The sequence below is a fragment of the Aulostomus chinensis genome, chromosome 5, assembly GCF_037954235.1.
Source record: "Aulostomus chinensis isolate RoL2024-O1b breed Wild chromosome 5, RoL_Achi_v1.0, whole genome shotgun sequence".
NCBI classification, from domain to species: domain Eukaryota; kingdom Metazoa; phylum Chordata; class Actinopteri; order Syngnathiformes; family Aulostomidae; genus Aulostomus; species Aulostomus chinensis.
In genome coordinates this window covers 19,581,429-19,607,663 of record NC_141324.1, presented here as the reverse complement: position 1 = coordinate 19,607,663, position 26,235 = coordinate 19,581,429, and the positions used below count along the sequence as shown (strand labels likewise).

General features: G+C 42.1%; 2 protein-coding genes across 2 annotated transcripts; one reads left to right on the top strand and one right to left on the bottom strand.

Annotated features, from left to right (window-relative positions):
• Window positions 1-439: 439 nt before the first annotated feature.
• Window positions 440-13,323, bottom strand: LOC147261627 (desmoglein-2-like protein). Its single transcript, XM_086203746.1, has 14 exons — window positions 13,050-13,323; window positions 10,423-10,539; window positions 9,759-9,914; window positions 9,531-9,672; window positions 9,270-9,433; window positions 7,578-7,712; window positions 7,316-7,501; window positions 6,939-7,213; window positions 6,699-6,841; window positions 6,397-6,618; window positions 5,246-5,476; window positions 4,852-4,973; window positions 4,102-4,422; window positions 440-3,963 (listed from the first exon to the last, which is right to left on the bottom strand). Exons 1-14 carry the CDS (start codon window positions 13,101-13,103, stop codon window positions 2,980-2,982), a joined length of 3,252 nt encoding a protein of 1,083 aa, XP_086059872.1. The 5' UTR covers window positions 13,104-13,323; the 3' UTR covers window positions 440-2,979.
• Window positions 13,324-16,530: 3,207 nt separating this feature from the next.
• dsc2l (desmocollin 2 like) lies at window positions 16,531-25,520 on the top strand. Its single transcript, XM_086203745.1, has 16 exons — window positions 16,531-16,753; window positions 16,878-16,968; window positions 17,087-17,283; window positions 17,367-17,471; window positions 18,055-18,210; window positions 18,409-18,553; window positions 18,633-18,787; window positions 18,877-19,011; window positions 19,123-19,308; window positions 19,394-19,641; window positions 20,445-20,587; window positions 21,328-21,549; window positions 22,227-22,448; window positions 23,025-23,140; window positions 23,234-23,536; window positions 23,949-25,520. The coding sequence occupies exons 1-16, from the start codon at window positions 16,721-16,723 to the stop codon at window positions 24,144-24,146; spliced, it is 2,655 nt and encodes an 884-aa protein (XP_086059871.1). The 5' UTR covers window positions 16,531-16,720; the 3' UTR covers window positions 24,147-25,520.
• The last annotated feature ends 715 nt before the right edge of the window (window positions 25,521-26,235 follow it).

Sequence of the window (26,235 nt, the reverse complement as noted above, 5' to 3'; positions counted from 1 at the left end):
AGCGTCCTGTAGTAAAGTTTGGTGAGGTCACACATGTTGTGGTGCCAGTGTACATACTTTACAGCAATGTACATCCCAGAGGGGTATTTTTACCTTCAAGTACTCACATGTAGGTGCCTTGAGCTCACGGAGATATTTTCCCATGAGCTCAAGAGCAGGTTTTGCATATTTAACTTGAAGTTGATGGGATCTGATAACTTAGGACAGCAAAACTGTTCACAATTGTAACTTTACCGACTCTCACTGAGGATATGGCTGATATGATAGATGATATAAGAAGGTAGGATTGGACCAGATGATGTGCTTGAGAGTAAAAGGGAGTTTTAAATGGATATTTTTGGACAGTCAGACTGCCGTAGCTGTTGTTATCCATTTGCTGCCATTAGCTTCAAGTGAATAGCAGCAAATGGCTAACATGAAACCAGAAAAGAGCCAATGCAACAGATTATCTTTCAACTTTATTATGATGGGTGGTGTAAAACTAAAAAAAAAAACAACAAAGTCCACACACATTATCATATCAAATGCTTCTGCTTTAGCAATAAAAGGACTTTATGTAATATCAGCGATACACACATGGAATATGACGCCTGTTCAGACTGCAGGTAAATCTGATTTGTCTCTCTAATTCCATATTTTTTGGTCTTCACTGTCAGTTTCAACTGATCAGTCCTGCTGCATCCAGACATCACCTACCTATCTACACGAACCTCAAACTCTGGCTTCTAAATTTTCTTTGTCACTGCATTCAACACAATGGAACACAACAAGCCAGCAGACAGCAGGTCTTAGAATTATTTAGCTCAACGCAGCGCCGTGGAATCGTGACAGCTGTGTTGAAACGTGTTTTCGTTAGGTGAGTAATCCTCAAAAAAAAACCACCTTATTTTACAGACACCTGTAGAAATCTGATGGGAGTGGCATTACAAATCCCTCCTGATGTGGTTTGGATCGAGTAAGTGAAAATTCCATGTTCTTTTCTTTTTTCTTTTTTTGTGGTCCAGGCTGTAAAGTCAATCTGGACAGAACACAAATCAGATATGTCCTGGCAGACGAAACAAGGACTTGTTGAAAAGTCAAACGGCACTAACCTGACAACAACTTCACCAGATAGCAAGACTTGGCAAGCAAAACCTTGATTCCACTTCACGTCATCATGACACAGAATCAACACACACACACACACACACACACACACACACACACACACACACAAACACACCCTTACATGCACTGAAAACAATAAATGTGGGAAAATAAACTTTTGTAAAAAATAGTATCATCATGCCATTGTGTACATTAGTAGCTCTACCACTCTCTTGGAATTAACTTATTTAAAAACACCACACCTATTCTTTAGGAATACTACACAAGTGCAACAACAAGACTCTTTGATTTTTCTGGACTGTAACACCCATATTGGCTACTAACAGGAGTCTAATCTCTTGGTAGGCTAAATCATTTAAACACAGCAGAGATTATGTTTCAAAAGGTGCTTCCCTCTGTTGAACAGTACATCTTTATCTACAGTTTTTGCAATCCAAGAGTGTCCACCCGAGTAGCAGTTCATGATTATTTGCAGCATAACTAAACTCACTAAGAAGGTCACAAAGTCAGTATATGGCATGGCTACTGTTAAAATACTGCAAAGTGCAACACAAGCATTTTTTTAGGATAATCCAACACATTTAGTTTTCTAACTGGATCATTGCAACATTAAACTTTCAATAGAAACTTGGTTCCAACTGTGTCCTCCAAATTATTGTGTACTTTTCAAGACTTGCAGTGTAATTATAGTCATTTTCAGTGGAAGGTTTGACGAGTACACGGAGTACGAGTCTTGAGCATTTCAACTTTGACAATAACCCTACACCACACTATCCAGACGACCAACGAAGACTTTTAATTTCCCTCTTTCAAATGCCATTGTTTAAATGTCCTGCTTTCGCATCATATTCTACAGACTGAAGAAAACATGTCTACTTGATACAAATCCCCACAAAAATCACACTGTAAATTGCAAAAATATAAATTGGTTGTTTGGTGAAAAAGAATAAAGATGCAAAAAAAAAAACAACAACCCCCAAACCATTCCCTCGCGTATCACAATTGCAATGTTAGTTAAAATTATCACAATAGATTTTTTTTTTTTTTTTATGTACAGCCCTATTATAATGGATTTGGATTGTGTGAAACCAGGTTGGTGATACATCTAAATCCAGCTGCAACATGAGAAGTGCTTCCTACTCTAGCCGGCCAGGTTTGGATCTCTGATCTCTCCTTGACTGTCATATCGCGGTTCCTCTAATGAACATTTACTTACTCCTGCCTACACCAGCCCAGCTCTCTGTGTGTAATCTGTTCTTTCCTGTTTCGCTGAAGTTATTAGGTCAGATGCTCAGAATGTTGAAGCAAGTATTGTAGGTCTGACAGGTTTAGTAGTGTTTGGCTGTCTGCTCCTTCCCTGGAGCCATACTACACTTGCACCTGAAATAAATACGGTGCGTTTACTACTGTCATAGGCTGCCTAAGAGCTAAAAAAAAAGGGAAGTCACACTTCACTTTGTGGCAGAGTTGTAACAACAGAGGTCATATAATGCCTGTTAAAAATTTGTTGTTTGGTCCCAAAGTGCACAATTACTGAGAAGTGTACATGTTCAGCTAATTTTGACAGAACTACCTCCTTGCAGTTTGCATAAAGGAGGCATTTTTGGTGTCGACAGGCAACAAAGACTTGATAGTATGGAAGTCCGATGCCCACTGTGATTATGGAGGTGATGCCACTTGAGTGCGAGCAGTTGGGTTCTCACGAGGACATACAGTATTGTGCTTTTGATCACGTCAATCAGAAGTTTTATCAAGTACTATTTAACAACATGTCTTGTATAAACATATCTTTTTATATTCTGGAGTACATTCCAATTTACTGCTTTTAGTGGCTTTGTTAAAAAAGGGAGTGCTTTAAGCTCTGGAACTCAATCAAATTTTTCTCTCTGTGACTGAGACTTTCTTCTGTTGCACAACCACTCTCTGGGTCCCGTGTAACTTGGGTGTGGCTGTCAGGGCAAAGTCCTCATGTGATCCAGTAGAGCCCAGTGAAAGACTCCCCTGGATACTTTGACCTTTGACCTCCATGCGCTGCTCTGTGGATCCCTGTCCTGACTGAACAAAAGCCTGTGCTACCTGTGCACCTTGGCCCCCACCTGAAACCCCATTCTCCATCACCAACACTTGTCTAGACATAGGGAGGGTTCCTTGTGAGACACCTTGTATTACCTGCCCAGTTGTGCCAATTGCCCCAGTTGCTAACCCTCCACCCATCCCTACTTGCCCTTCCACTAGTAACATACCCTGAGAACCCTGGAGGCTGCCGACTTGCACCAGACCTTGACTTAACCCCACATGACCCACTTGACCCACTGCCTGCTGGGCGCCCCCTGCAACAAGCACCATTTGGGGTTTGGACTCAACTACATACATGGGTGTGGCAGCGTAGTACATAGCAGGCTGTTGGACTAGCAGTGTTGAAGTGGGAACCACAATATTGTCTTGCATGTGCACCTTAGAAAGAGTAGCCGATCCCCCAGTAACTTGCCCTTCCTGAATCATGGTGGACAATCCAGACGTTACATTGGAGGTGCTAACATTGACGTGGTCCCTTTCCTTAACTGTTTCAGAGTGAGTATGGATATGTGTGTGGGTGGAGGGTATGACAGGAGGCACAGGCTTCGGTGGACTGACAGAAACCCCCGCAGTGGCTGACTCTGCTACCAAGGTGGAACCCTGACAAACCTCAGCCAGGGTTTTGAATTTAGGTCCAAGGTCATTGAGGAATGCCAGATCATCATCATTCTCAAGAAGGCTGCAGCAGCCCACAGAACCCGCCAAGGACCCTTGCCCCTCGTAGTCATAGACCAGAAGACCATCCTTCTGCTGGGACTGCAATGCAGCATGATCGGATTTCTGCAAAGAAATAGAACCACGATCCAGTCAATGACGCTGATGCAGTACAAAGCAGCTTTACTCCTCTTTTCATAATGGATCAGGAAAACTTTTTGTAAAATATGCAGCACTCTGAGACCAATATGTCAAGACACTCACACTTGCGTAGTATCCCCCCAAGAACTGTTCCGATAGAGCCATCCCATCAAAGGCCCCAGCCCCATACTGGGAGAAGGCATGCTCCTGTCCAAGCATCATCCCTGAGTCCATGTAGTCCATCTTCATTTCTCCACTGTTCTGGTTATATTGGTTGTACAGGTGCATGTTCTCAGCTGTCAAGGTGGAGCTGTTAAAAGCACCAAGTGTTGCTCCACCTGCTGCCCCTCCCCCTTCAGCCAGTCCTGAGAGGTAATCCTTCCCTCCAGCAGTGTTTAATTTACTGACATCAACCTCAACTGGAGCATGTAGGAGAGGGACTTCCTGTGAAGGAACAGAAACAAAAAAACAAAACAAAAAATTATTAAAAAAAAAAAAAAAATAAAAAAAAAAATATATATATATATATATATATATATATATATATACACACACACATATATATGTATACACACACGTATATATATATATATACATATATATGTATACACACACACGTATATCTATCTATCTATCTATCTCTCTCTCTCTCTCTCTCTCTCTCTCTCTCTCTCTCTATATATATATATATATATATATATATATATAAAATAGAACATTATATGAGTTTTTAAAAATCTAATCTAATTTTTTAACTCATCTAATATTGGCTGCCATGGTCTGAGCCAAGAATCAAGGTATGGGAGTGCAGCGCTTTTACTTTTGAACATTAACGCTTGTATATCAATGTAAACACCACATTGAAGCGGGTACCTTGTCCTCTCCCTGTCCCTCGGTGTGATAGGCGATCAGCTGCTGTTTGGTATCAAATGGAATGGGTTTGAAATCTCCCATAGCACCTCCACACAGGCAGAACAGCAGCAGAAGAGGCACCACTGGAGGACAAATGCACGCTTGTTTACATAATCAAAAATTGACAGGGTTTCAATAAATCTTTCATGCAATAATTATGTCATAGTGAACTAGATTAAAGAATAACATATGCTGAAGTCATGATCTGCTGTGACCCACCCTGTGTGTATCAGAAGCTTTCTCTAAGCAGGCAACAACATGTCAGATTAGGCAAACCTTCTACGGGAAGGTTAATCATTCTTATCTAAATCAAGAACCAGGAAGAGAGGAAAAAACAAACAGTGAGTCAACTTACAAAGAAGCAGCAACAGTCCCAGAAGCAAAAGCAGAATGCCTGCTGCTCCAAAACCTGCAGTCTTTGTCCTACGAGAGTCACAGGCTTTTGTGTTTTCATCGCAGTTGCACACGGTGACGTCTATCATCTCAACATCGTCACAAGAGTGTCCTTGCTGGTCCTCAACCTTTACGAATATTTGGTATGAGCCAGGCCACAAGTTTGCGTTGTCTCGCAGAATGGCTGTGGTATCTGGAGGAAAATACCACCCACATTTTAGTAGACAGCAGCAGAGTGTAAAGATGCAGCTATTAACATTACTGTGGGAACCATTTGACATGAGGTTTGTAGTGATTGAAACCAGTACACAAAACAAAAACTGTAGTCCTTGACATTGTCACACTAAGAATATTTCATTTAGTTTGGAGACCCTTTTCACAGGGTCAACACTGGAGCAACTGATAAAAGAAATTATGATCCCATTTATGTTGGCCAGCAAAAATTCATTAACAAAGTCGGTGGTTAACTTCAGCTTCATCTGTTTCAACACTTTGTTTTCTTACTAAAATACTTGAGCAAAGTGGCTAAATGAGACGCAAGACATTGTTGCTGACATTAAACATCATGATGGTGAAGTGAAAAGAAACGCAAAGCTAGTTCTGCTGGTGTTTAAATCCCACATTCGTGATGTAACTTTAGCACGTTAGCAATCAGAAACACAAGAATGTACCAATATAAATAAAAAAAGACCAAAGGGAAAATATTATTTTCAAAACAAAGTGAACCTGGTTCATAGTTTTTTTTTGTGTGAAAATTGCTCATTTGTCTTCTTACCTGGTTAGCTTAGCCTAACTTAACAGAGCACAAAGCTGAGAAACATGAAGAAGCTGGTTCCCTTATTGTTAAATCCAATCATTTATTATACCTTCTAACAATTCAGGAAATTATGTTACAATTTCGGCTTACACTCGCTACTTTTTCCAGTCTTTGTGCTATGCTAGGCTAATTAGCTTGCGGTGGTAGCGTCATATTTACCACAAGAGACACAAAGGAGATTATTTCATCTAACTTGTGAAAAAAAACCTGTGCACCAAAATGACAAATTATTCCTGCAACATTCATCTTAAAGAGACAGAGGGATATGCCTTTGATATGTTAATGCTCAGTCTCACCATTAAAAGGCTCCACAGACCACTTCCCCTTGCCTTCATCTGAAATCACCTCAAACTGAAATGGTGCTGAATTAGGGACCTCGTCTTCGTCCACAGCTGTGACGAAGAGCACGTTTTGCTCCAGGCACATGGTGTGACTTGTCATGGTCAGTTTGGGACAGTGATCATTAAAGTCCTCCACCTGAATGGCTATGGTCCCTGTGGCTGTTTTGGAGGGAGTCTCTGAAATCCAATCACAATACAGATTAACCTGTTGCGCCGATGTGCTGATGGAGAGCATTGCTCATGATAACACCACTCACCGTTGCTGATGCATATAATTTCGGCATAATATGTTCCATTGATCAAGAACTTAGACTCTCGGTCAGGCAGTTTATTCAGCCTGATATCTGCTGTTTTTTCATCAATAATCAGCCAGTTGTCATTATCACGGATTTTAGCGTATCTGAAAGGACAAAGAAAAAAAAAAAACATGTTAGCTGTGTTGAATTTAACCATGCAGATTCATGAAGAGATTTGTAAAGGCAGAAACATAGCTGTACCTTACGTTGGTGGCGGTCAGTAGTGTGTCACTGTCAAAGGCGGCGTAGTTGGTAATGATGTCTCTTAAAGAAATGGACTTGTGGTCCTCAGAGAGGGACACCACTTTGACAGTTGGTTGGAAACGGGGGCCTTCCTTCTGATTGACTACATTGATTTTGACGGGGTAGGCCCTGGGGACTGAGGCACCTGTCATCGTGCTGCCAAAGTTATAGCTTGCTTTATTTCTAACAGCCAATTCCAAATTGAGTGTTTTGATTTCCTCGTAGTCCAGTGGCTGCAAAAGGCAAGGATGTATCAGGATATGCAGGCAAAATTAGATTTGCACTTTTTGATTTTTTTTACTCTGCATGGATATAGTCCATCAAAATGAGACTACCTTGTTAATCATGATAATCCCTTCGTTGGTCTTGGAATCGGTGGTGACGGTGAAGTAGCCCCCTTCATTCCCTGAGACGATTTCATAGACCGCCTGCCAGTTTTCAGTGTGAATCAGATCCATGTCAACCGCTTTGACCCTCATCACCTCTCTGTTGTAAGTGTTCTCCTCCACATGGCCTTCGTACTGCAAGTAGAACACACACCGACATTAGCTTTATAATTAAAGGATGAATCTAGGAGTAGTTAACGGTCACACTTACCCTGTTTTTTTCCAGATTGGGAATGTTGTCATTAATGTCCAGGATTTTGACTTCAATTTCTCCAGTTCCTGTGTTTCCTCCCGGTTGTCCATTCAAGTCAGATACTATTATCTTCAACTTATACATGTCTTTTGTCTTAAAAATTGAAGAGATAAAGTGTACAGAGTTGTTGCAGAAGCAATGCCATTTCATATCAATATGTGGTTCAATTTTCCTGTATTGCAAATACTCCAGGACAGCACGGCATACATTAATGTTTACGCCGCAAAACTGAACCTGATACTCATTCATTCACATTAAATCATTTATACTGCACAACCAACAACACTTACAGGATGTGACAATGAATCATTCCAACTGTTAAAAAAAATAAAAGTTTTTAAATAAAAACAAAAAAATACATGTCCCAAAAGCCAGCTTCCATGTCTGGGGATCAGACAGCCAAGGCCCCCGCTTTGGTCTGCTGCCCAAAGCATAAAGGACCAGACCCTTCCGGTTCCTCCTGCAGGTGGTGGGTCCACAGGGGGGGTGACTCCATATATCTATTTTAGGCTGGGCCTGGCCGGACCCCTTAGGCTAAGATCCGACCACCAGGCACTCGCCAATGGGCCCCTCCCCTGGGCCTGGCTCCAGGGTGGGGCCCCGGTGCCCCCCCGGGCTAGGTACACAGATTCCTTGCTGTCTCTTCCATGAAGGATCTTTTGAACCTGTCTTTGTCTGGCCCTTCACCTAGGACCAGTCTGCCTTGGGTGGCCTTACCAGGGGCAAAATCCCCCGACAGCATAGCTCCTAGGGTCATTAGGGCACTCTAACTCCTCCACCACGATGAGTGGTGGTTCCAGGAGGAGTGACGGTTCCAGGAGGAGCAGGAGACTGACAGGCAGATTGGGACGGCATCCGCTGTGATGCGGGTGCTACACCAGTCCGTTGTGGTGAGGAGGGAGCTTCGCCAAAAGGCGAGGCTCTCAATTTACCGGTCAATCTATGTTCCAACGCTCACCTATGGTCATGAGCTCCGGGTAATGACCGAAAGAACGGGATCGCAAATACAAGCGGCCGAATTGAGTTTCCTCTACAGGGTGGCTGGGCTCTCCCTTAGAGACAAGGTGAGAAGCTCAGTCCTTCGGGAGGGACTCAGAGTAGAGCCGCTGCTCCTTCATGTCTTGCTGAGCCTGCCCCCACGACCCAGACCAACTGGAAATGCGAAAGATGTTGATGACGAAAAAAAAACAACAACATCGATATACGCCTGTCACAGTGGAACAGGTCTTGGACCACCAAAGATTTATGGCAAATGTGGAGAAAATTGCATGGTGATAGATTTTGTTGACAGGAATCTCAGGATTGTCAAACTTAATTACATGACGAAGGTGTAGAAAATCCCGTTGTTTATTATGATTCCAAGTAAATATCTTTGGGAGCTTCTGCACCCATCGCCATCCAAGGATTGATACACGTCATTTGTGAGCTTACCGATCCTGTTTGTTTGGAAGGACGTTTTGCTCAAAACATCCTGGTAGCAACAAATATTGAGTGGTGCCTTGGAGTCATAGCAATACTGACTGATGATTCAGCGCCCACATATTGTGTAATACTGAAACTGAGCATGTGGTTTTATTACATTCCATTCAAAAAAATATTAAAAATGCAAATTATTTTCCCAGGATCATTAGGGTCAGTAAAGCGCCTCACCTCCCTGTCTAGGGTGCTTTGTCGAACCATGACCTCTCCAGTCTGAGAGTTGATGAAGAACATGCCAGCTGTGTTGCTCTCCTCTGCAATGGCGTAGTGGATCTGGGAGTGGATCGTGTTCGCTTCATCGTCGTCGGTAGCGATCACTTTCATGACCACGGTGCCTATAAATCACCACAGCCAATGATGTCATAGATGCGTTGTCAGTTAACCACTGGGAGCCGTGAACACAAAGATACTTTTGTTCACAACTCTACCTACCTGCTTTACTGGATTCATTCACAGATCCCGCTTGTTGTACTTTAATGACTGGCGGACAGTCGTTCTCATCCAAAACCTTAATTTTAAGGTCGATGTCTTTTTCTGCGTAGCTCCCGTCCACGTATTTTGCAATCCCTTTCAACTGCATAAAGAAGTAGATTTCACATTTAACCGCATTGATTTACCTCAGCTTTGGATTTGAGGCCTGATAGCTGTGAATGATCTTACATGATAAGTAGCGATCTCCTCACGGTCCAATATGGTATAGATTTTCACAAAACCAGTTGAAGGGTTGACACCAAATCTACCAACAGGAGGCTGGTCAACGCCAGGTCCTGACAGCAAATAGATGATCTTGGTATAATTCTCCTTGTCAGAACGAATCTGAAACATAAAATGGTATTATGAGGAAAATGAATGGCAGACAGTATTCAGTATTTTCTAAAAAAAAAACAAAAACAAAAAACCAAGTTCTGTGTCGCTCAAGATGAATTATCCTAATGAAAGGGTGTGACAAAGGTGTTACTGTTTTACCTTCATTCATTACTTGAAATGGCTCAGATCCTGAATCTCAGCGGAATATGAGAGTAGATATGCTTCTGAACATCAAACACAGGTGTGTGTATGCGTGTGCGTGCCTCGATTTCTGAACAAAGATGTACTGATTGTCAGTGACTTTTGGTACTGACTGATGTGGCAGCTTGCCAAAAACTCCGTAGAGACATTTTGCATTCATTCTACACTGAGGTCAAAGTAGAATTGCTTCAGTAGACGATGATGTCACTTTAAGGAGTGGAAGAGGAATGAAATCTGTGTGGTTGAGCGCATCACTTCTGTTTAATACCGCATTTGAATATTCTGCTTTCATACGAAGGAGAAAGGAAGTACACACTCTTGCAATACTCTCCAGGCCGGTGTAGTCGTGGTTCTCCTTCAGCTGTCTAGGAGCAATGATCCATTCTCTTTTCTGTCTGTGAAACAAATCTCCTTTCGCCTCCACAGGAACAAGCTGCAGGTAAACAGAGAGAGAAAAACACATCCTTGTTGCATTCATGACAAACTCATGAGAGGATGTTGTTCCTGGCTCACGCTGTACACAGTTAGCTTTAGCTTGTTTGGTATCATGAGATCAGGGGATTATTCTATTGTTTCAAGTACATTTAGCTCTTGAAAAGGATATGGAACACACGCACAAATAATGTCCACAATCATCGCATACGTTCTATGATGCATTTAAAAACTTCCACAAAACCCTGATCCACATTACAATCTCATATGCGGTAGTTTCTCTGTCTAATAGTTTCTTTGGAACGATGATCGTGAAGAGCCATACTTGCAGTTACTTTTTAAAGTCGTCATCCTCCCATCATGAGTTAATACCTCAAAATAATAACTTCATTACTCTTTCAACACACGACAACAAGCGCTCATTTCCTCTGAGGCTGTTAAACTTCAGCTGGTTCTTTTGGTACCTGTACTTTTACTGATACAAGTTCCTGAACTTGACTTCTCTCTGCACAGATTAAAATCTGAGCGAAGTAACAGGAGCGCCCTCAAACCACTAGTGCCGATGGAAGAATTATGACCATAAACTGTAGTTAAAAAAAAAAAAAAAAAATCCAGTTCCAAGCACTCAAGGTGAGTTTGAAAAGTAATCTTCACTGGGCTACAGTCATTAAACCACACCTACATGTATCAGCCTGTCTGAAGGCCCATGGAAATAAAAACCTTTTACTATTCGAGCCAACGCGATCGCCTGGACCAGGGTTTTTTTCATACAGTTTTTGGTCATAATTCCGATTGAAATGTATTTTCAAAACAGTAAATTATGCTGCACATTACAAATCTTTGGTTATAGTCTTCACTTCCTAGGCATTTTTCAAACACTCAGGTCACTTTTATATCATTACGATATAAACCAATTTATCAAAATTTGGCTTAATTTCTTCTGTGAGTTTCCACTCTGTAATTTCATGTTTCAGCAGTTTCACTAGGAAAGCACAAAATGCTGATATTTCACAACTGATCTGGCTGATACCTGCTGATGCCGATGTTGTCTGTGTGTGAAAAAGTTTATATAATATTGACATTCTGTTCGTAAGGGGAAAAAAAAATAAAAAAAATTATATATATATATATATATATATATATATATATATATATATATATATATATATATATATATATACATATAGGATGAATTTTATTTTTAAAGTATTTAGAAAATTGTCCCAATTTTTATTGTTCCTACATCATAAAAACCTACGGTGAGGAAAACTGAAGAAAAAAATTCTTTCCTTGCTGGGCTGACATTAATATCAGCTATCGGCCCACGTGAAAAGCTATCAGAGAATTTTTTTAAAAGTGACTGATGGCAGGCGTTGACGTGCCGTGATTATTGTGCATCCGTCAGTTTTAGAACATAAGAAATAAAGTTTATGTCAGTAGTGAGGTCAGACATCAAAAGACCGGTTATCGCTCGATATTCAATAGTATCCCAGCAGTTCCATGGGTGACAAGTACTGAGGCTGGCTGCCCTGCCCATGTCTCTCTCTCTCTCACACACACACACACACACACACTTCTCTGAGACCAGACTGACACATCCACGGTTGGCAGAAACCTGAAACATCTGATTTAAGATGAAAATATCTGATCAGGAAGAAGCCATTATCAATCAACTCATTAAAATCTAGCTCAAGCAGGGTCAAACACAACTCAATCAGAATTTGACCAAAATAAATGTAACAAGTGTAACAAGAAGATGTATTACCATTCGCTATCATACATTCGTACAATACAATGAATTCATAACCATTCACAACTCAACACTGTGTTGTTGAGCAAACCATATCCATTTTCTGATAAACAAAGTTCTCATCTGGAGAACACACAATTAGTTATTTCAAGATAATGGAATGGCTGACTAGTGGTCTTGAGATGACAAGTCTGGCTGTTCTTGTCTCCAGATTTTACTCTTGATAGAAGTCCAGCTCTTGGAAGGTATCAAGTAAGGAATGCGTGCTCCAGAGAAAATGGCATTTGGGGAAACACAATCATGGCTGCTCCCACCTTCCATGTCTCACACTTAAAAATATATCGTAGGTATCCCGAGATACTGCAATCATTAATTTGGGATAGTGACATAAAATATTACAATCGTAGCCCTTCTCAGCTTCCATAATTTACACTTGATGGAAACTTAATCATCTCAAGATATTGTAATAGTTAATTTACAACGTTATACCATTACAATTTCGGCCATTCTCGGCTTCCATATTTTATACTTTGTGTGAAACTTCATCCTAATGTTAATCAGCGGCTGCCTTGTTGGAGAAAATATAACACACGCAGCTGATTCGAGACTTTCTGGCCTTTTTGCGGTTGTTGCTTTCGGAGACGGTCGATAATGAACTCTCCCCGTCGCTTCCCTCCCCAGCGGACCCGAGCCACACCTGAGCCAGACCCGTTACTCTCCGCTTCACATCCGACAATCCCCGCTTGTGTTCTCCCACTCACCATGAAGTAGAACGCCAGCAGGACAAAAACCCCGCATATTAGCCGTGGAGCCATCGGCCCGAAGGACGCGAACACTTGTTAGTCCCCCCGTGGAAGTAAAATGACGAAGGCTTGACTTGTGTTTGCCGTCTATTGTGGGTCTGGTCCAAACTTTGACCTCTTCGGAGGGTAGGAAGAGCTGCGATAGGCGGTGCCTTGGGGCTGACGGCTCACAAGCCTCTGCTGATAACAGGCGGGGAGACGAGGTGTCTGTCAGCCGCTGGGCGCATAGCTGCCATAGTTGAACGCAGCTCAGTCAGAGTCTTTGCAACAAAAGAAAACAAGAAGAAGAAGAAAGATGTAAGAGGAAATGACAGCAGAATTATTCCCTCAAAAAAAAAAAAAAAAAAGTCTCCAAACTGGACAGGTGTGCTTTTAACTGCTGGAAATAATTCGTCTGTGAGGTCAATGTCAAAATGGCGACTTCTTTATTTACAAAACAAAAAAAACGAACCAGTCTCTCTTCGAACTGATGCGTTGTCAGTGTGCTGTAAAAGTTCACCCGAGCCCGTGACATTCCCACACCCCTGGTTCTGGGTTCACCAACACTCACCCCCACGGCCAGAGAGCGCATAGGCGTAGACGTGTTAAACACACAGGAAGAAAAATCAATAAAGGTGCACATCCATACTGATAGTGGTTGCCAAGAAACAGGAACATTTAATCTTTGTTGTCAAGTGTGCCTGTATGTGTGTGTGAGAGAGAGAGAAAGATAGGGAATTTATAGTCATTTTAACCGAAACACAGCTGACACTGACTCATTTGTAACTCAGTGAGTGATTGCTTTTTTTTTTTTTATTGCATGCATTCATTCTGGTTTCTCCCAAAAACAGCTAGGGGTCAAAGGTGAACGGGTCATTTCTCTGGTAAAATATGCTGCGTGACAACAACGGAAAGATATGGCACATCAGAGTGATAAAAGTCATCCTGAAGTGTGACATGAAAAACATGTGAAGTGGTCGTTTGTGTTGATAGAATGATGATGCCGCAGGCCGAGAGCGACTGGAGGCGGTGTCTGATGACCCGGGAGTGTCAAGTTGCATGCCTGGTAACTTTGAGAGCCCAAACTGCTTTTGGAGGATTTGTGTTCAGCGATCTTAAACAACGTCGCTGTCAGCGCCACAGTCCTGGAGACTGAGCCGTGACGTGCATCAGCCGAGGAAGGGGTGCAGTGAATTAGCAGGTGACAAATGCAATTGTGTTTGTACTTGATTAAACAGAGAGTTTACGCTGTAATAACTTGATTAGACACGTGTGTATTTCATTGGACGTGTTGGAAACTCATTTATAAGCACCAGGGGAGGCAAAACCATTTCCTTCAGAGGCCGAAAGTGAAAAAAGGTGTCCCGCGGGCCCAAAATTACACAAACTGGGTCGTAAAAATGCCTTTTGTCTGTGTGCCTCCCTCTTTTTTCTTACGTCAATGTTTTTTTTTTAACATCACGAAACCCCCGACATAAACAGTGATTTACAGTATAACTGTTTTTATTAGGTCAGTTTTATGAGCGTCTTTCTTTTATTGTCTTTTTGTCAAACATCTAGTGGGCCGAATGGAACCTTAAGGCAGATTATGTGTAAAGAAAATATCAAATTGATAAACATCGTCAAGATTCCTGTTGCGGCAGCGGTGCAGCGCTGCAACGGCTCAGTGTGACCACAGTCCTGTTTATACTGTGGTTTTAGGGTTTAAGGGCAGTTTGTTTTGTAAATTAAGGCGAAGAAAAACCTTCAGCAAATGACAGATTTAAGCGGAAATGTAATGAATTAATAACATAAATGGACATAGTTGACACGTTTGTGTTTTCTTGTGGCACTGTTGCAGTACTACCTCTGTGAGGGCTTTACAGTTTTGCAGTTTTCTGGTGACTTGTTTTCCTAGTATTTTCTCCTCTTTATTTACTTAAAGCACTGCACAGCGCAGCACTGAGTTACTGACTGGCTTTATTTGGTTAGAGTTAAAGCTGCAGAATTTGGTTGAATTGAGTTTCCTGTATTTTATCCATTACTGATTATGTCAATAACGCCATTCAGTAGCGATGATGGTAATGTTGAGTACTTCTCTGGAAAGGGTTTCAACTGAAACTGACCATCATCACCACTACGATTGAAGAAACTTATTGTTCGAATATTAGTCATCGTACCCTGGTTGGTACGAACACACCAGTGAGTGACGTGTCTCACCAAAACATCCATTTCTCACTGCCGCACTTCCCTGGAACTCAGCTGAAGAGAGTAGAGAGAAGGGTGGAGTCCTACACAAGGTACACGCTGGAAGTACTCCCACCTCATCCATATATCAGTGTCGAAACATCTGGAATGTTGTTTTGTTTTTTTTGTTTTTTTTTCTCAAATTTATGGTTTGAAACATTTTTTAAAAGAACTCGTTAGTTCAAGTAAACATGTGCAACTCCAGTGACAACTTACAAAACACCTTCGGCTGTTGTCTAACCGCTGCATTCACCTCTGCCCCATAATAATTTTGAGAGCGTGAGAGAGAGAGAGAGAGAGAGAGAGAGAGAGAGAGAGAGGTCACACTAGCCAGAATACCACCATCATGCACTTTCATTTTAGCTCTGTAGTCTAACAAGAGGCTATTTTGCTGAGTCTGTTTTGAATTTGCTTTCAAGCCTCCCATCCCCAGGCCATTTTATTATCTCCACGCCCATGACTCACAGCGGCACAGCCTTCCTGACATTTTTCTCACCTTTCCTGTATAGTCAGCCCCACACTGTGTGTGCGTGTGTGTGTGAGAGAATGCTCAAACACAGTCAGACTCTAAAAGTTCATGCTAAAAAGCACACAGACTGGGACGGCTCAACCCATTTATCAGTAGTTTATAAAGATAGTGAGCTGCTCACTATGGGAGCAGAGTCCCCCCCCCACGCACACATACACACCCACCAAAGCCAGGCTTCATTCAGAGCACATTCCTGTGGCGTTAACTACCCAGATCCCTCCACCAGAACACTTCGGTGGGGAGAGAGAGGCGGGGCACAGGGGTCAACCTAGACCTGGGAGAGGGTTCTCAGACGAGGTATTCTTGAATACCAAGAAGACAGAGGCACAATTGTCTCAAGGCTAAATGGAAAAGAGAAGAAGAAATGGAAACTTTCACTCAGCAGTACCAGCTAAAAAAGAAAGCAGCATCTATTGTGTTTTATTACATATAGCACAGATAAATCCTTCATGTAGGAATTTAGTGTGTGTGTGTGAAAGTTTTGTTGTTGTCTAACATTGTAAAATTACTTCCAGAGAGACTTGAACTTGCACAAAACTTGGGAAATGTTTCCCTCTGCTGGCAGGAAAAAAAGAGCAAGTTTTTAAAAGTTTGACGTGTTTAAGCGCGCAGCACGCAACGTTAGAAGGAGAGGAGAAGGTGCTCGGGTTGCAGATCTCACCGGGCGGGGCGGCTCGTTGTAGTTTGGGTGGGGCAGCAAAGGTGTGTCCGATTATTGACTCAGCGCCAGTAGCGACAGACAGACAGACCGTCACCCTCCTCGCCTGTTCAGTCTGACTGCCATGGAGGCGCAGGACTAGACCTTTTTGTTTTCTGACTTCCATCACCTGTCCCCGTTTGGACATTTCTACTCTCTCACTCGGACCGGAACGAAGTCCAGGAACGCGCAGCAAGAATGGCGAGTGTTTCAATCCTCTGCGTGATGCTGGTAAGTGCTGATAATTTCGTTGTCCGTCAGATATAAAGGAACAGTTCAGCTCTGTATCGACATATAAGAGCCTTCATCTATTTCTAACTCACTTTAAGCGATAATATACCTGTCAACCCCTCAGGTCCTGTCTCATGTCGAGTCGTGCTATCTCCCGAACTCTCTCCACCTGTTTGTACCTCAGGAGATTCAAGTCGGGCATGAGATCACCAGAGGTACTCCTTTTTGTCAAGGACTACTTGTCCTGTTCCACCAGTCACTTTACGCGTGTCAGGTTCTGCCTGTTGTTCTTAGGGCTCCGTTCACCGGTTTCCTTTCGTTTATGTCTTTCAGTTGAGGTCAGCGACTGTGACATCGACTCCTTACAAGTAACTCTGACAGACTCCGATTTTGCCGTCAGGGGAAATGGAGCAGTTGTAGCCGTAAAACCTCTCACTATGGAGGCAAAAGGGCGGACATTTTCTGTGCTGGCTCAGGACACCAGGGGGCCGCAAAGTGAGATGGTCGTTCACCTTTATAAGTCACCGCAGGTAGGACTATCGTTTATATGAAAGGGTTTATAAATAAATAAATATACATTTTTTTAAATATCTGTCTTGTTTGCACGCTACAGGACCCAAGGAAAGGTTTTCTGAAGAGATCCAAGAGGCGGTGGAGTCCTCCCCCCTTCAACATCCTAGAGAATGACAAGGGCATTTTCCCCAAGAATATTGACAAGGTAAAAGTGGCGAACGTGGAGAGGGAACCCGAGGCCAGCCTTGCCGCCCTTCCTTCCCTCCCATGTTCGTTTTCTCAGATGATTCACTCATGATGAACTAAAGGGCACTCACACCTTTGCCAAAGGCACACTTTGTGGCACTAGAACTGACTTTTAACTTTTAATTGATTAAATTAGAAGTAAAATACGTTCTTAAATCCTACACTTTTCCATTTATTTCCATGGAAAATATGTAAAGAACATTGTAAATATTTCTTTGATAAATATATTAATTATGAGGATTAATACAAAAAGAAATATGTCATTGTGTGCGGTTTGGGGAGTACATTCAGATGAAAGTCGCTGTCCTCGTTAAAAAACAATCATAACCGTCTATCATCTGGTCTTTCCCCTTGATTTTTTTTTTTTGATTGCTCTGTTGGCACATGCTGGCTATTGTGGCTTTATTGCCCTTGTCGTAATCGCTCCATTCCCCCAACAAATGAGGAAGTAATAACTTATTGATACTCGGCTGTTTGATGAACTATTCATGATATCAGGATGCTTGTTGGAAGGGCATGAATGCGTCTGGTTTCTGTTGTAGATTGTGTCCGATTCCGAAGCCAAACACAGGGTGTACTACACCATCAGCGGTCCTGGTTACAACCAGCATCCCGTGGGGGTGTTCACCCTGGACACCAACACTGGGATGTTGTCTGTGAACAAGCCTGTGGATCGCGAGGAGTTCCCACAGTTTGTAGTGAGTGTCGAAGCATCTTTGAGTACCTCGAAAAGTACTTTTTAAGTCATGCTTATGTAATTATGTTTCTGAATTGATGAGGGGTTGTTTTTGTTAACCAACTAAATGAGTTCCTGCGTACTTTTCATTGTCATTTCTGTTGAATTTACTGAAAGGTGTGTGTGTTAATGTTGGAATATGTTCATTTTTCCTCCGTAGTTAACAGCCAAAGTCTTTGACGTGATAACAAAGCAGCCCACTGACGAACCTTTGGACATCCACATAATTGTAGACGACGAGAATGACAACGCTCCGCAGTTCAAAAGCCCTCTGTCGTATTCTGTCCTCGAAAAGAGCAAACCAAGTGAGCAACATGCATTCATGCGTCATAGTCCAGATTCTTCTCCTCCTGAACAAATCAACTAGCCTGTTCAACACCACAGGGGCCGAGGTGGGCAAGGTGGAGGCTACAGACCGAGACCAGCCAGGATCCCTTCACGTTAAGATCAGATATTCTCTTTTGACTGGACTGGACCTGTTTGCCATCGATCCAGCGACGGGTGTCATCACCACAGTAACAGACACGCTGGACAGAGAGGTGTGCTCTCATCGCATCATTTTGAAGTGAAACGCCACAGATGATCATTTTCATATCGCATCTACTTTTTTCCTCCCTCTCTCAATCAGGTCAAAGACAAGTACAACGTGGTGGTGCAAATCAAAGACATGGACGGGGCAGTAAACGGCCTGTCCACCACAGGCACGGCGGTTATTACTGTGGGCGATATCAACGACAACCCGCCGACCTTCACTAAAGCATCTGTGAGAGTTTACTGTTGATTCAAATCATAGATCAAGAAAACTACAGGTTGCACTCTAAAGATACGACAGACAAACAGTGTATCTTCAACCCTGTTTGCTTGTTTCCTTTAGTATGATGCAACCATCATGGAAAATCAAAGCGACAAACTTCTCCTCCAAATTCCTGTTGAGGATAAGGATTTAGTGAACACGCCCAACTGGGTGTCTAAATTCCTCATCACTAAGGGAAATGAAAATGGATATTTCAGGATTGAGAGGGACCCAAAAACAAATGCGGGGCTTCTGTACGTTGCAAAGGTGAATGAGATGTCACACTGAAGCATTTATATTATTATTGTGAGTCATAATTTAACCTAAATTGCACTTTTTTTTCCCTCCCCAGCCTTTAGATTATGAGAAAAATAAAAACATAAATCTTGAGATTATGGCGCGTAATGAAGCTGACCTGACCGGCACAACGGCTCAGTGGCTCACCATCCCCGTGAAGGTGGCCGTTACTGATGAGGACGAAGGTCCGGAATTCACTGCTCCGTCCGTCCGCTATGTCGTCAAAGAGAACGTGAAAAACGGCACGCTGCTGGGATCCTACACAGCTCTAGATCCTGAGACCAAGAGCAGCGACGGCATCAAGTGAGAACCCTTGAATTTGTCTGGCATCAAAGTTCCCCGGATGATCGAATAACTGAGGCTCCTTTAGCAATGAGCCGGGCTTTCTTAACGTAGCTTTAGACCGCGCAGCAAGCGCGTGAAAAACAGGAACTGAGAAAACACTATCAACAATGAGGAAACAGCAGAGGCAGGGAATAAAAGAACCTGCCTCAATAGAAATACTAGAATTTAATATTTTTAACTGCATGAGACTTCTGCATGGTAAAACAGAATGAGTGGTAAAGGAATCATAAAGGTGAGGGTAAAATACCCAAATCAGTGGATACGAATTTATAAAGGAGAAGAAGACTGAACAAAACTGTTGGGAAGGATTTTGTTTGGACTGTTGACTGTGTATCTTGCATTTAGCCTTGAAGAAATGCCTTTAAACACATTTTTAATTAAAAAAAGGAAAGGAAAGGTACATTTAATCAGATCGATAATCCTTAAAGGAGATGATGTATTCAATGATCAGTCTAAAATGTGTACCAATACTAAAAAAAGAACAATCTTTTTAATGGGTCAACTCACAACTTTGGCAGACACCAAAGGAAATCGTTCACTTTTGAAAGTGTACTAAGAAGGTGTGAAGGATTTCATGTATTGAGAGTCAAACCTAAAATGATCAAGTAAAATGAAGCTTAACCAGCTCAAGGAAGCGGAGTGTTGACAAAACACCAATATTTCTGGCTGCCCTGCTCTTTTGTTCCCTCTCTCAGACACTTGATGGCAGACTTTCACTGCTGAAATCAAGAATGTCTCCCCTCTCCTCTATTTTCTCCCAGGTATTACAAGGTCTCAGACCCCGGCTCCTGGATCAATATTGACAGAAATAATGGAGAAGTGAAGGTTGCAAACACCATCGACAGAGAGTCAGAGATGGTCAAAGATGGACTCTACCCCGTCATCGTGAAAGCTGTGGATGCAAGTATGTGGGAGACTTTTACTAGACATGTAAACCGGTTCAGGTGGCTCAATTATGGTTGATTGGCTCTACGTATGATCCTTATTGTTTCCCGCTGCTCACACACTGATGGTGGAGGTTTCCGCACACGGTGCCCGACCACCGGGAACAATTAGGGGTTCAGTATCTTGCTCAAGGAGAATTTGACAATGTCTCTGGAGAAGCCTGGTGTCACACCTAAACCATATCTCCTGTTGGTTTGTATTTAACTCAGCAGAAGCACTTACAAGAAACGCCGGCACGGCTGATGTACTCTCCACTTATATTCCTGTTGTTGTCTTCTTTTAAATGATGTCCTTGAGGGTTTTGGCAATTAATCATCATCCAGTAAGAACAGACACTCATCCATGGGAAAGCGTCTGACCAATTTTTTGGCACATTTCTCTCCGACATTCCTTTTGGTTGCATTGCGACAGCCTGAGGTGATGAAGGTCGTCAACTCCACCCTCGCCAGTGTCTGTCTGTACAAACTCTGGCTTTGATTCTGGTGCACACACCTGTTGACAAAATGCGATGTGACTAGTAATTTACGATGACTCACAATTGTCCGATGGAATGAATAGCCGGCTCTAATCCCAAATGCCTGTTAGTAACTGAGATGTTCAGATCCTTGTACCCATGTGATGCCAGCTAGCCTGGCTCCCCAGTTTGTCCACAGTTTTTGTCCAGAACTTGAACGCTGAAGGAATATTTGTGCATTTCAGGTTCTAAGACGGGAACTGGCACAATCATCCTTCAGGTGGAGGACGAAAATGATAACGCGCCAAAAATCCCCACCAGCCTTTTGTTGGTGTGTGAGAAGGAAGGAGAACTGGGCTCGGTGCTGGTTGTGGCTGAAGATATGGACCAATCTCCATTCTCTGCTCCTTTTATTTTTAGTTTGCCTAGTGACCACGATGGCAAATGGTCTGTGAAGAGATACAATGGTAGGTGGTGGCCACCAAAAGTCTACTGAAACAGTGTTATTTTAAATGTTATTTATACTGAGACTATCACCAGCTGTTTAACGCCGAAAAAAAGAGCATTAAAAACTGATGATTTATCATCCGATTGACAATTAGAAAGCCTTCAGTTTGTTTTATTCTTAGTTTTCACTCAGGCATGTTGAAAATACCTTGTAAAAAGATTGGATTGTTGCATGTTTTGAAATTGTTTTGCTTTTACAGTGATATTTCACCCAAAAGATGTGTTTTGGTCTTCAGGAACTCACAATTAAGTGTCAAAAATGTTTCTTTTCACCTCTTTGTGACTCCAGAATACAGAAAGACCTAAGTATGATATTTAGCTTGAAGCTAATTGGTGCTTACCCTCACAATGCTGTCCAATAATGCTCATTACACTTTGTTTTGAACTAAAAGCGCAGATATTATAACCTCTCAGTTTAGCTTGAAGCTAAATATGCATAACCAGCAGTTTCTGCATTCTTGAGTCACACAGTTTTTTTTTGTTTTTTGCTTCTTTTTTTTTAGTTCAAGACACATATTTGTGAGTACCTGAAAGGCGAAATACAATTTGTAGGTGAAGCATTCCATCAAGTGGCTCTTGTTTTGGGTTGCTGTTCTATCTGTGTAGAGGCTGTAATAATTTCCACCTTCCTCGTCAGACACGGCAGCGACGTTACAGCACGTCAAAGATCTTCCCACGGGAACATACGACGTTCCCCTGTATGTATCCGATCTGCAGGGCTTCGGGAAAAAACAAACAGCAAAAGTGAGGATCTGCGAGTGTCGGAATGGACAATGCTTGAACAAGCCACTGTCCATATCTTTGGGGCCCATGGCTCTGCTGGCTATGCTGTTGCCTCTGGCCCTCCTGCTGCTGCTCTGTGAGTTCCTCTCTGCCACACTCCCCAGCACATTCTTGTAAACTACAAGAAGCATAGAAAGTCGCTCAGTTGTATATTATCAACTGCTAGCTGAGCACTGAGCAGGAATTACTGGGTAAAAATTATAGTGTGTGTAATATCTGCCTTAAAAAAAAAAAGTTTCACGCTTCTCACTGCTTATTTGTTTTGGCGGTTTGACGAATGTTGTATTTCTTTTAAGTTCTGCATCTTGAGATAGAAAACACATGAGCAATGCTTAGAAAACAGGCTGCCAATTAACAGGTAAAGCAGATGCGCAAAATCCAGGTCTTTGGATATTTCTTTAAAACAATGTGTGACCCCAGCTTACTTCATGATGTTGACTTTTTTTTGTTGCAAAAAAAGAGCTAACTGCGTGCGTTTGTAATTTCTTTTTATATGATTGTACAGTGCAATGTGCTGTGGGAGTTTGCAGCACATTGTGTGTTTTTTTTTTTCTTATTTTGCATCTCAGGGCCACCGTACCAGCTACATATGGATCATTGTTTATGATTCTGTCCCCGTGATGTGTCTAACACACTTGCTTTCCTCTTGCAGGCCTATTGCTTGCATTCTTTTGTGTGACAAGGAGAGAGAAGATAGAAGTGGAGGATACAGGAGACAGCGGAGGAATCCTGCTCACATCAAACACTGAAGCCCCAGGGGAAGAAGTGGTGAGGACAAAATAATTAAACCCTTGCCAGTGCTTGTGTTCTTTCATTTTCATCTTCCTCATTTTACTTTTGTGTACTTGTTTTGCTCACCAGGATTCAAGTCTCATTATTGTCCCAACGTCCTGTGTTGACCAACCAGTGAAGGGCTCAGTGAAGGGTTCTGTGGTGAATGCAGGATGGATGGGGAACAAGAGCGGCAGCACTCTCGGGGTCCAAGACATACAGGACAGCGCCATGTATAATTCCGCCTTTGTAACAACCGACACCAAAGAGTACAACAGCCAGTTCAATGCAGGTCATCTTCTGGGCAGCGGTATGACCTTTGACAACAGAAACCTCATGCAGGGCTCCTCTTTCCTTCACACCTGGCAAACAAATGGCCGCTATCTACACCAGGTAATTTGTCATATTTAATATATATTCATCAGCGTCTCTGAGTGAAAAAAAAAGAGCTCAATATGAGTGGAGCAGAATTGAATGTGTCCAGACACATGTCCCTTTCCCTTCTCTGAGGTTTAATAACTTCATTGTTATCTGGAAGAGCTTAGCTAACTCTCCTGTGTAATATAATCTTGTTTGCTAAGCCCTGATAGTATCCTCAGCAAACTTTAATATTTTTCTAACTTCTTGGGGAGAAATAAGATTTCTATAACGTTTTCAGGTAAGTTTGTTTGTTAGCTGTGTAATATCTGCTTGCCACTCATATCCTGTGCAGCCTTGTAATAAACAGTGTAGTATCTCCTCTTCCATCTAGCAGGCGTTCCCCTCTCTGGAAAAATAACACACTTCCTCTCCCTTCCACTCGCAGAAATTGGCCTTTCTGGGAACCGAGGAAGACGGACGGTACGCTGATGACATCATCCATTCTTACGGATTTGAGGGGGTGGGCTCTGCAGCTGGCTCTGTAGGGTGCTGCAGTGACTATGATGACAATGATACCCTGGACTTCCTAAACACACTTGGACCAAAGTTCAAAACTCTAGCTGGCGTCTGCACAAAGACATGAACAATGGTGCTGAAAATACTGGTGTTTAATGTTGATTGCACAGGATACGGATTGCGGCTGTGGATCCTTGGTGTGCCCCTGAACATGAATGAAACAAGAAAAAAGCCATTGAAGTGGCATGTGCTTGTCTGATGTTTTACCTTTTTTTAATGCTCTTTTGGTAAGTCTCTAGCACTGAAACTATGCAGACACAGTCATATTGTTTGTTATTCGCTTTCTTGGTTATCAGGCTAACAGTAGTTGATGCATTGCGATGTGCAGCGAGGGTCTGCAGGTGTTTGATATATTAGTAACAACTTCAGGTATTTCGGGTATTACTAATTGGCTGTGTTCATTGTAAAGATTAATTTTTTTAAGTGTTATGTGGTTGGTTTTTACGTTTTTTTTTTCCAGTTTATAAAATTTGCACCTGGAATTTAAAATGGTTTTTGAGTGAGTGAAAGTTAAAGTGGAAATGCGCTAAAAACAGACTGACTTATCAAGTCTTGACTCCACAAACAACAACTGCATGGGTGGGAATGTGGATGAGTGCATGTGTGTGGGTGTGCGTGCGCTAAGTCACGGTCACAGAAGTTTGGCAGGCTCATGTAGGTATGGTCCCCATCTCTAGTGTTGTGACGCCGCTTCTTTAAATATCATTAAATGGTGCGCAGGAAGTGTGTAGAAAAAGTGAGTGTGAGTGTGTGTGTGTGTTAATACCAGGTGTAAATGTAATCAGGTGAAATTACACGCGGAGTGAATCTATGCATTACAAAATTTTAAATTTCCTCTTTAGGAGTTTGGATATTTTTCAAACCAACGTGGAAGACAACAGCAGTAAAAGATGACACAAACATGCATTTCAGATGGGTTAAAATTAGATGTTCTCACCAAACACTGGATGACTTTCACTGTTTTTTTTTTCTCTGTAATCATACAGTAATCTGTGCACACACACACACATTCCAGTGGTTGTTGATTGGGCGGGGTTTCAGCCCTCAATGACACTGAGGTTACTGCAACATTCTGACAGTAATCCTGTGAAAGTCAGCACAAGGGCGTGAACGCTCGCAGTCAGCTACTTGCCAACACTGCCTACAACTGTCTGAATACAAGACTGACCAGATAATAGTGTGAGTTCAGAAAATGAAAATATCACCGAAGCTAAAAGAATGTCAGATTGAATCTGCTAAAGTCAAGTATGTTGCTCTGGGTGGATTTGAACTTCTGGTATAGAAGTGGTTTAATAGGAATCTGGTGTAATTTATTGGAGATTAAACCGTCTACATGCTATATGCTCAAGTGCTACAACACACTGAAAGCTTTACTTGCATCCTGTGTTACATACTTTTTTATATGAATTTGTAAAAATAATAAAAGGCTCTACTGCATAGATACTGCTGTGACTCTGGTCTGCTCCCTCTGTGTGTGTGTGTGTACTCTGTGTAAATGATTAACTGGGTGTGGCGCCCTGAGCTGGAACAGTGAAAAGGGCGTGATGGGACACCTCCGACCTCCCAGCCAGTATGTAACCGTTCCAGCTGCTGCACATTGTGTACATGTGCTCTACCTTTAACCTCCAAGTTTCACCATAAAAATCCATATTATTTTTTAATTTAACTAGATATTTCTAATTCAAGTAAAAGAGAAATCCACCATAGTGTGCAATTCAAATCCTTTAATTCATTATTAATAACATTGAAAAAGGGAAGATTTCTATACAGATAACAAGGGTAGCTACATTATGCACTAACCGTTATAAATAAATGATACTGTATAAAAAATGTATTGAAAACTGAATTGAAATTCCCCACAAATAAAAGACACTTGTGCCGATAATGGATGATTAATTAATAAGTTATATTAAAAAAGTACCGGTGCAAATAAACAATTCACCAACCATTGTATAGAGGACGTGCACATCAGATGTTAATGTGATGAAATCCAAATCTGAAGCTGGAAATGTAATTATAGGGCCAAGAAAGGACCATCTGTCACAAGATGGTGGAGATGAGTATCAGAGATGACAGCAGAGAGGGAGAAGAAGAAAAAGGGGGAGGGAATTAAGTCTCGGAATGAAACCGGTCTCTCGCTACGATCAAACAGTGGA

Excerpts from the sequence above, each read along its gene's own strand:
- LOC147261627 (XM_086203746.1), bottom strand. The coding sequence starts at position 13,103 with ATGGCTCCACGGCTAATATGCGGGGTTTTTGTCCTGCTGGCGTTCTAC. Across the intron at positions 7,502-7,577 it reads CCAATCTGGAAAAAAACAGG|TACGAAGGCCATGTGGAGGA; the intron begins GTAAGTGTGACC and ends TTCTACTTGCAG. Across the intron at positions 6,619-6,698 it reads AATTATATGCATCAGCAACG|AGACTCCCTCCAAAACAGCC; the intron begins GTGAGTGGTGTT and ends ATTGGATTTCAG.
- dsc2l (XM_086203745.1), top strand. The coding sequence starts at position 16,721 with ATGGCGAGTGTTTCAATCCTCTGCGTGATGCTG. Across the intron at positions 18,211-18,408 it reads AGGAGTTCCCACAGTTTGTA|TTAACAGCCAAAGTCTTTGA; the intron begins GTGAGTGTCGAA and ends TTTCCTCCGTAG. Across the intron at positions 19,012-19,122 it reads CGACCTTCACTAAAGCATCT|TATGATGCAACCATCATGGA; the intron begins GTGAGAGTTTAC and ends TGTTTCCTTTAG.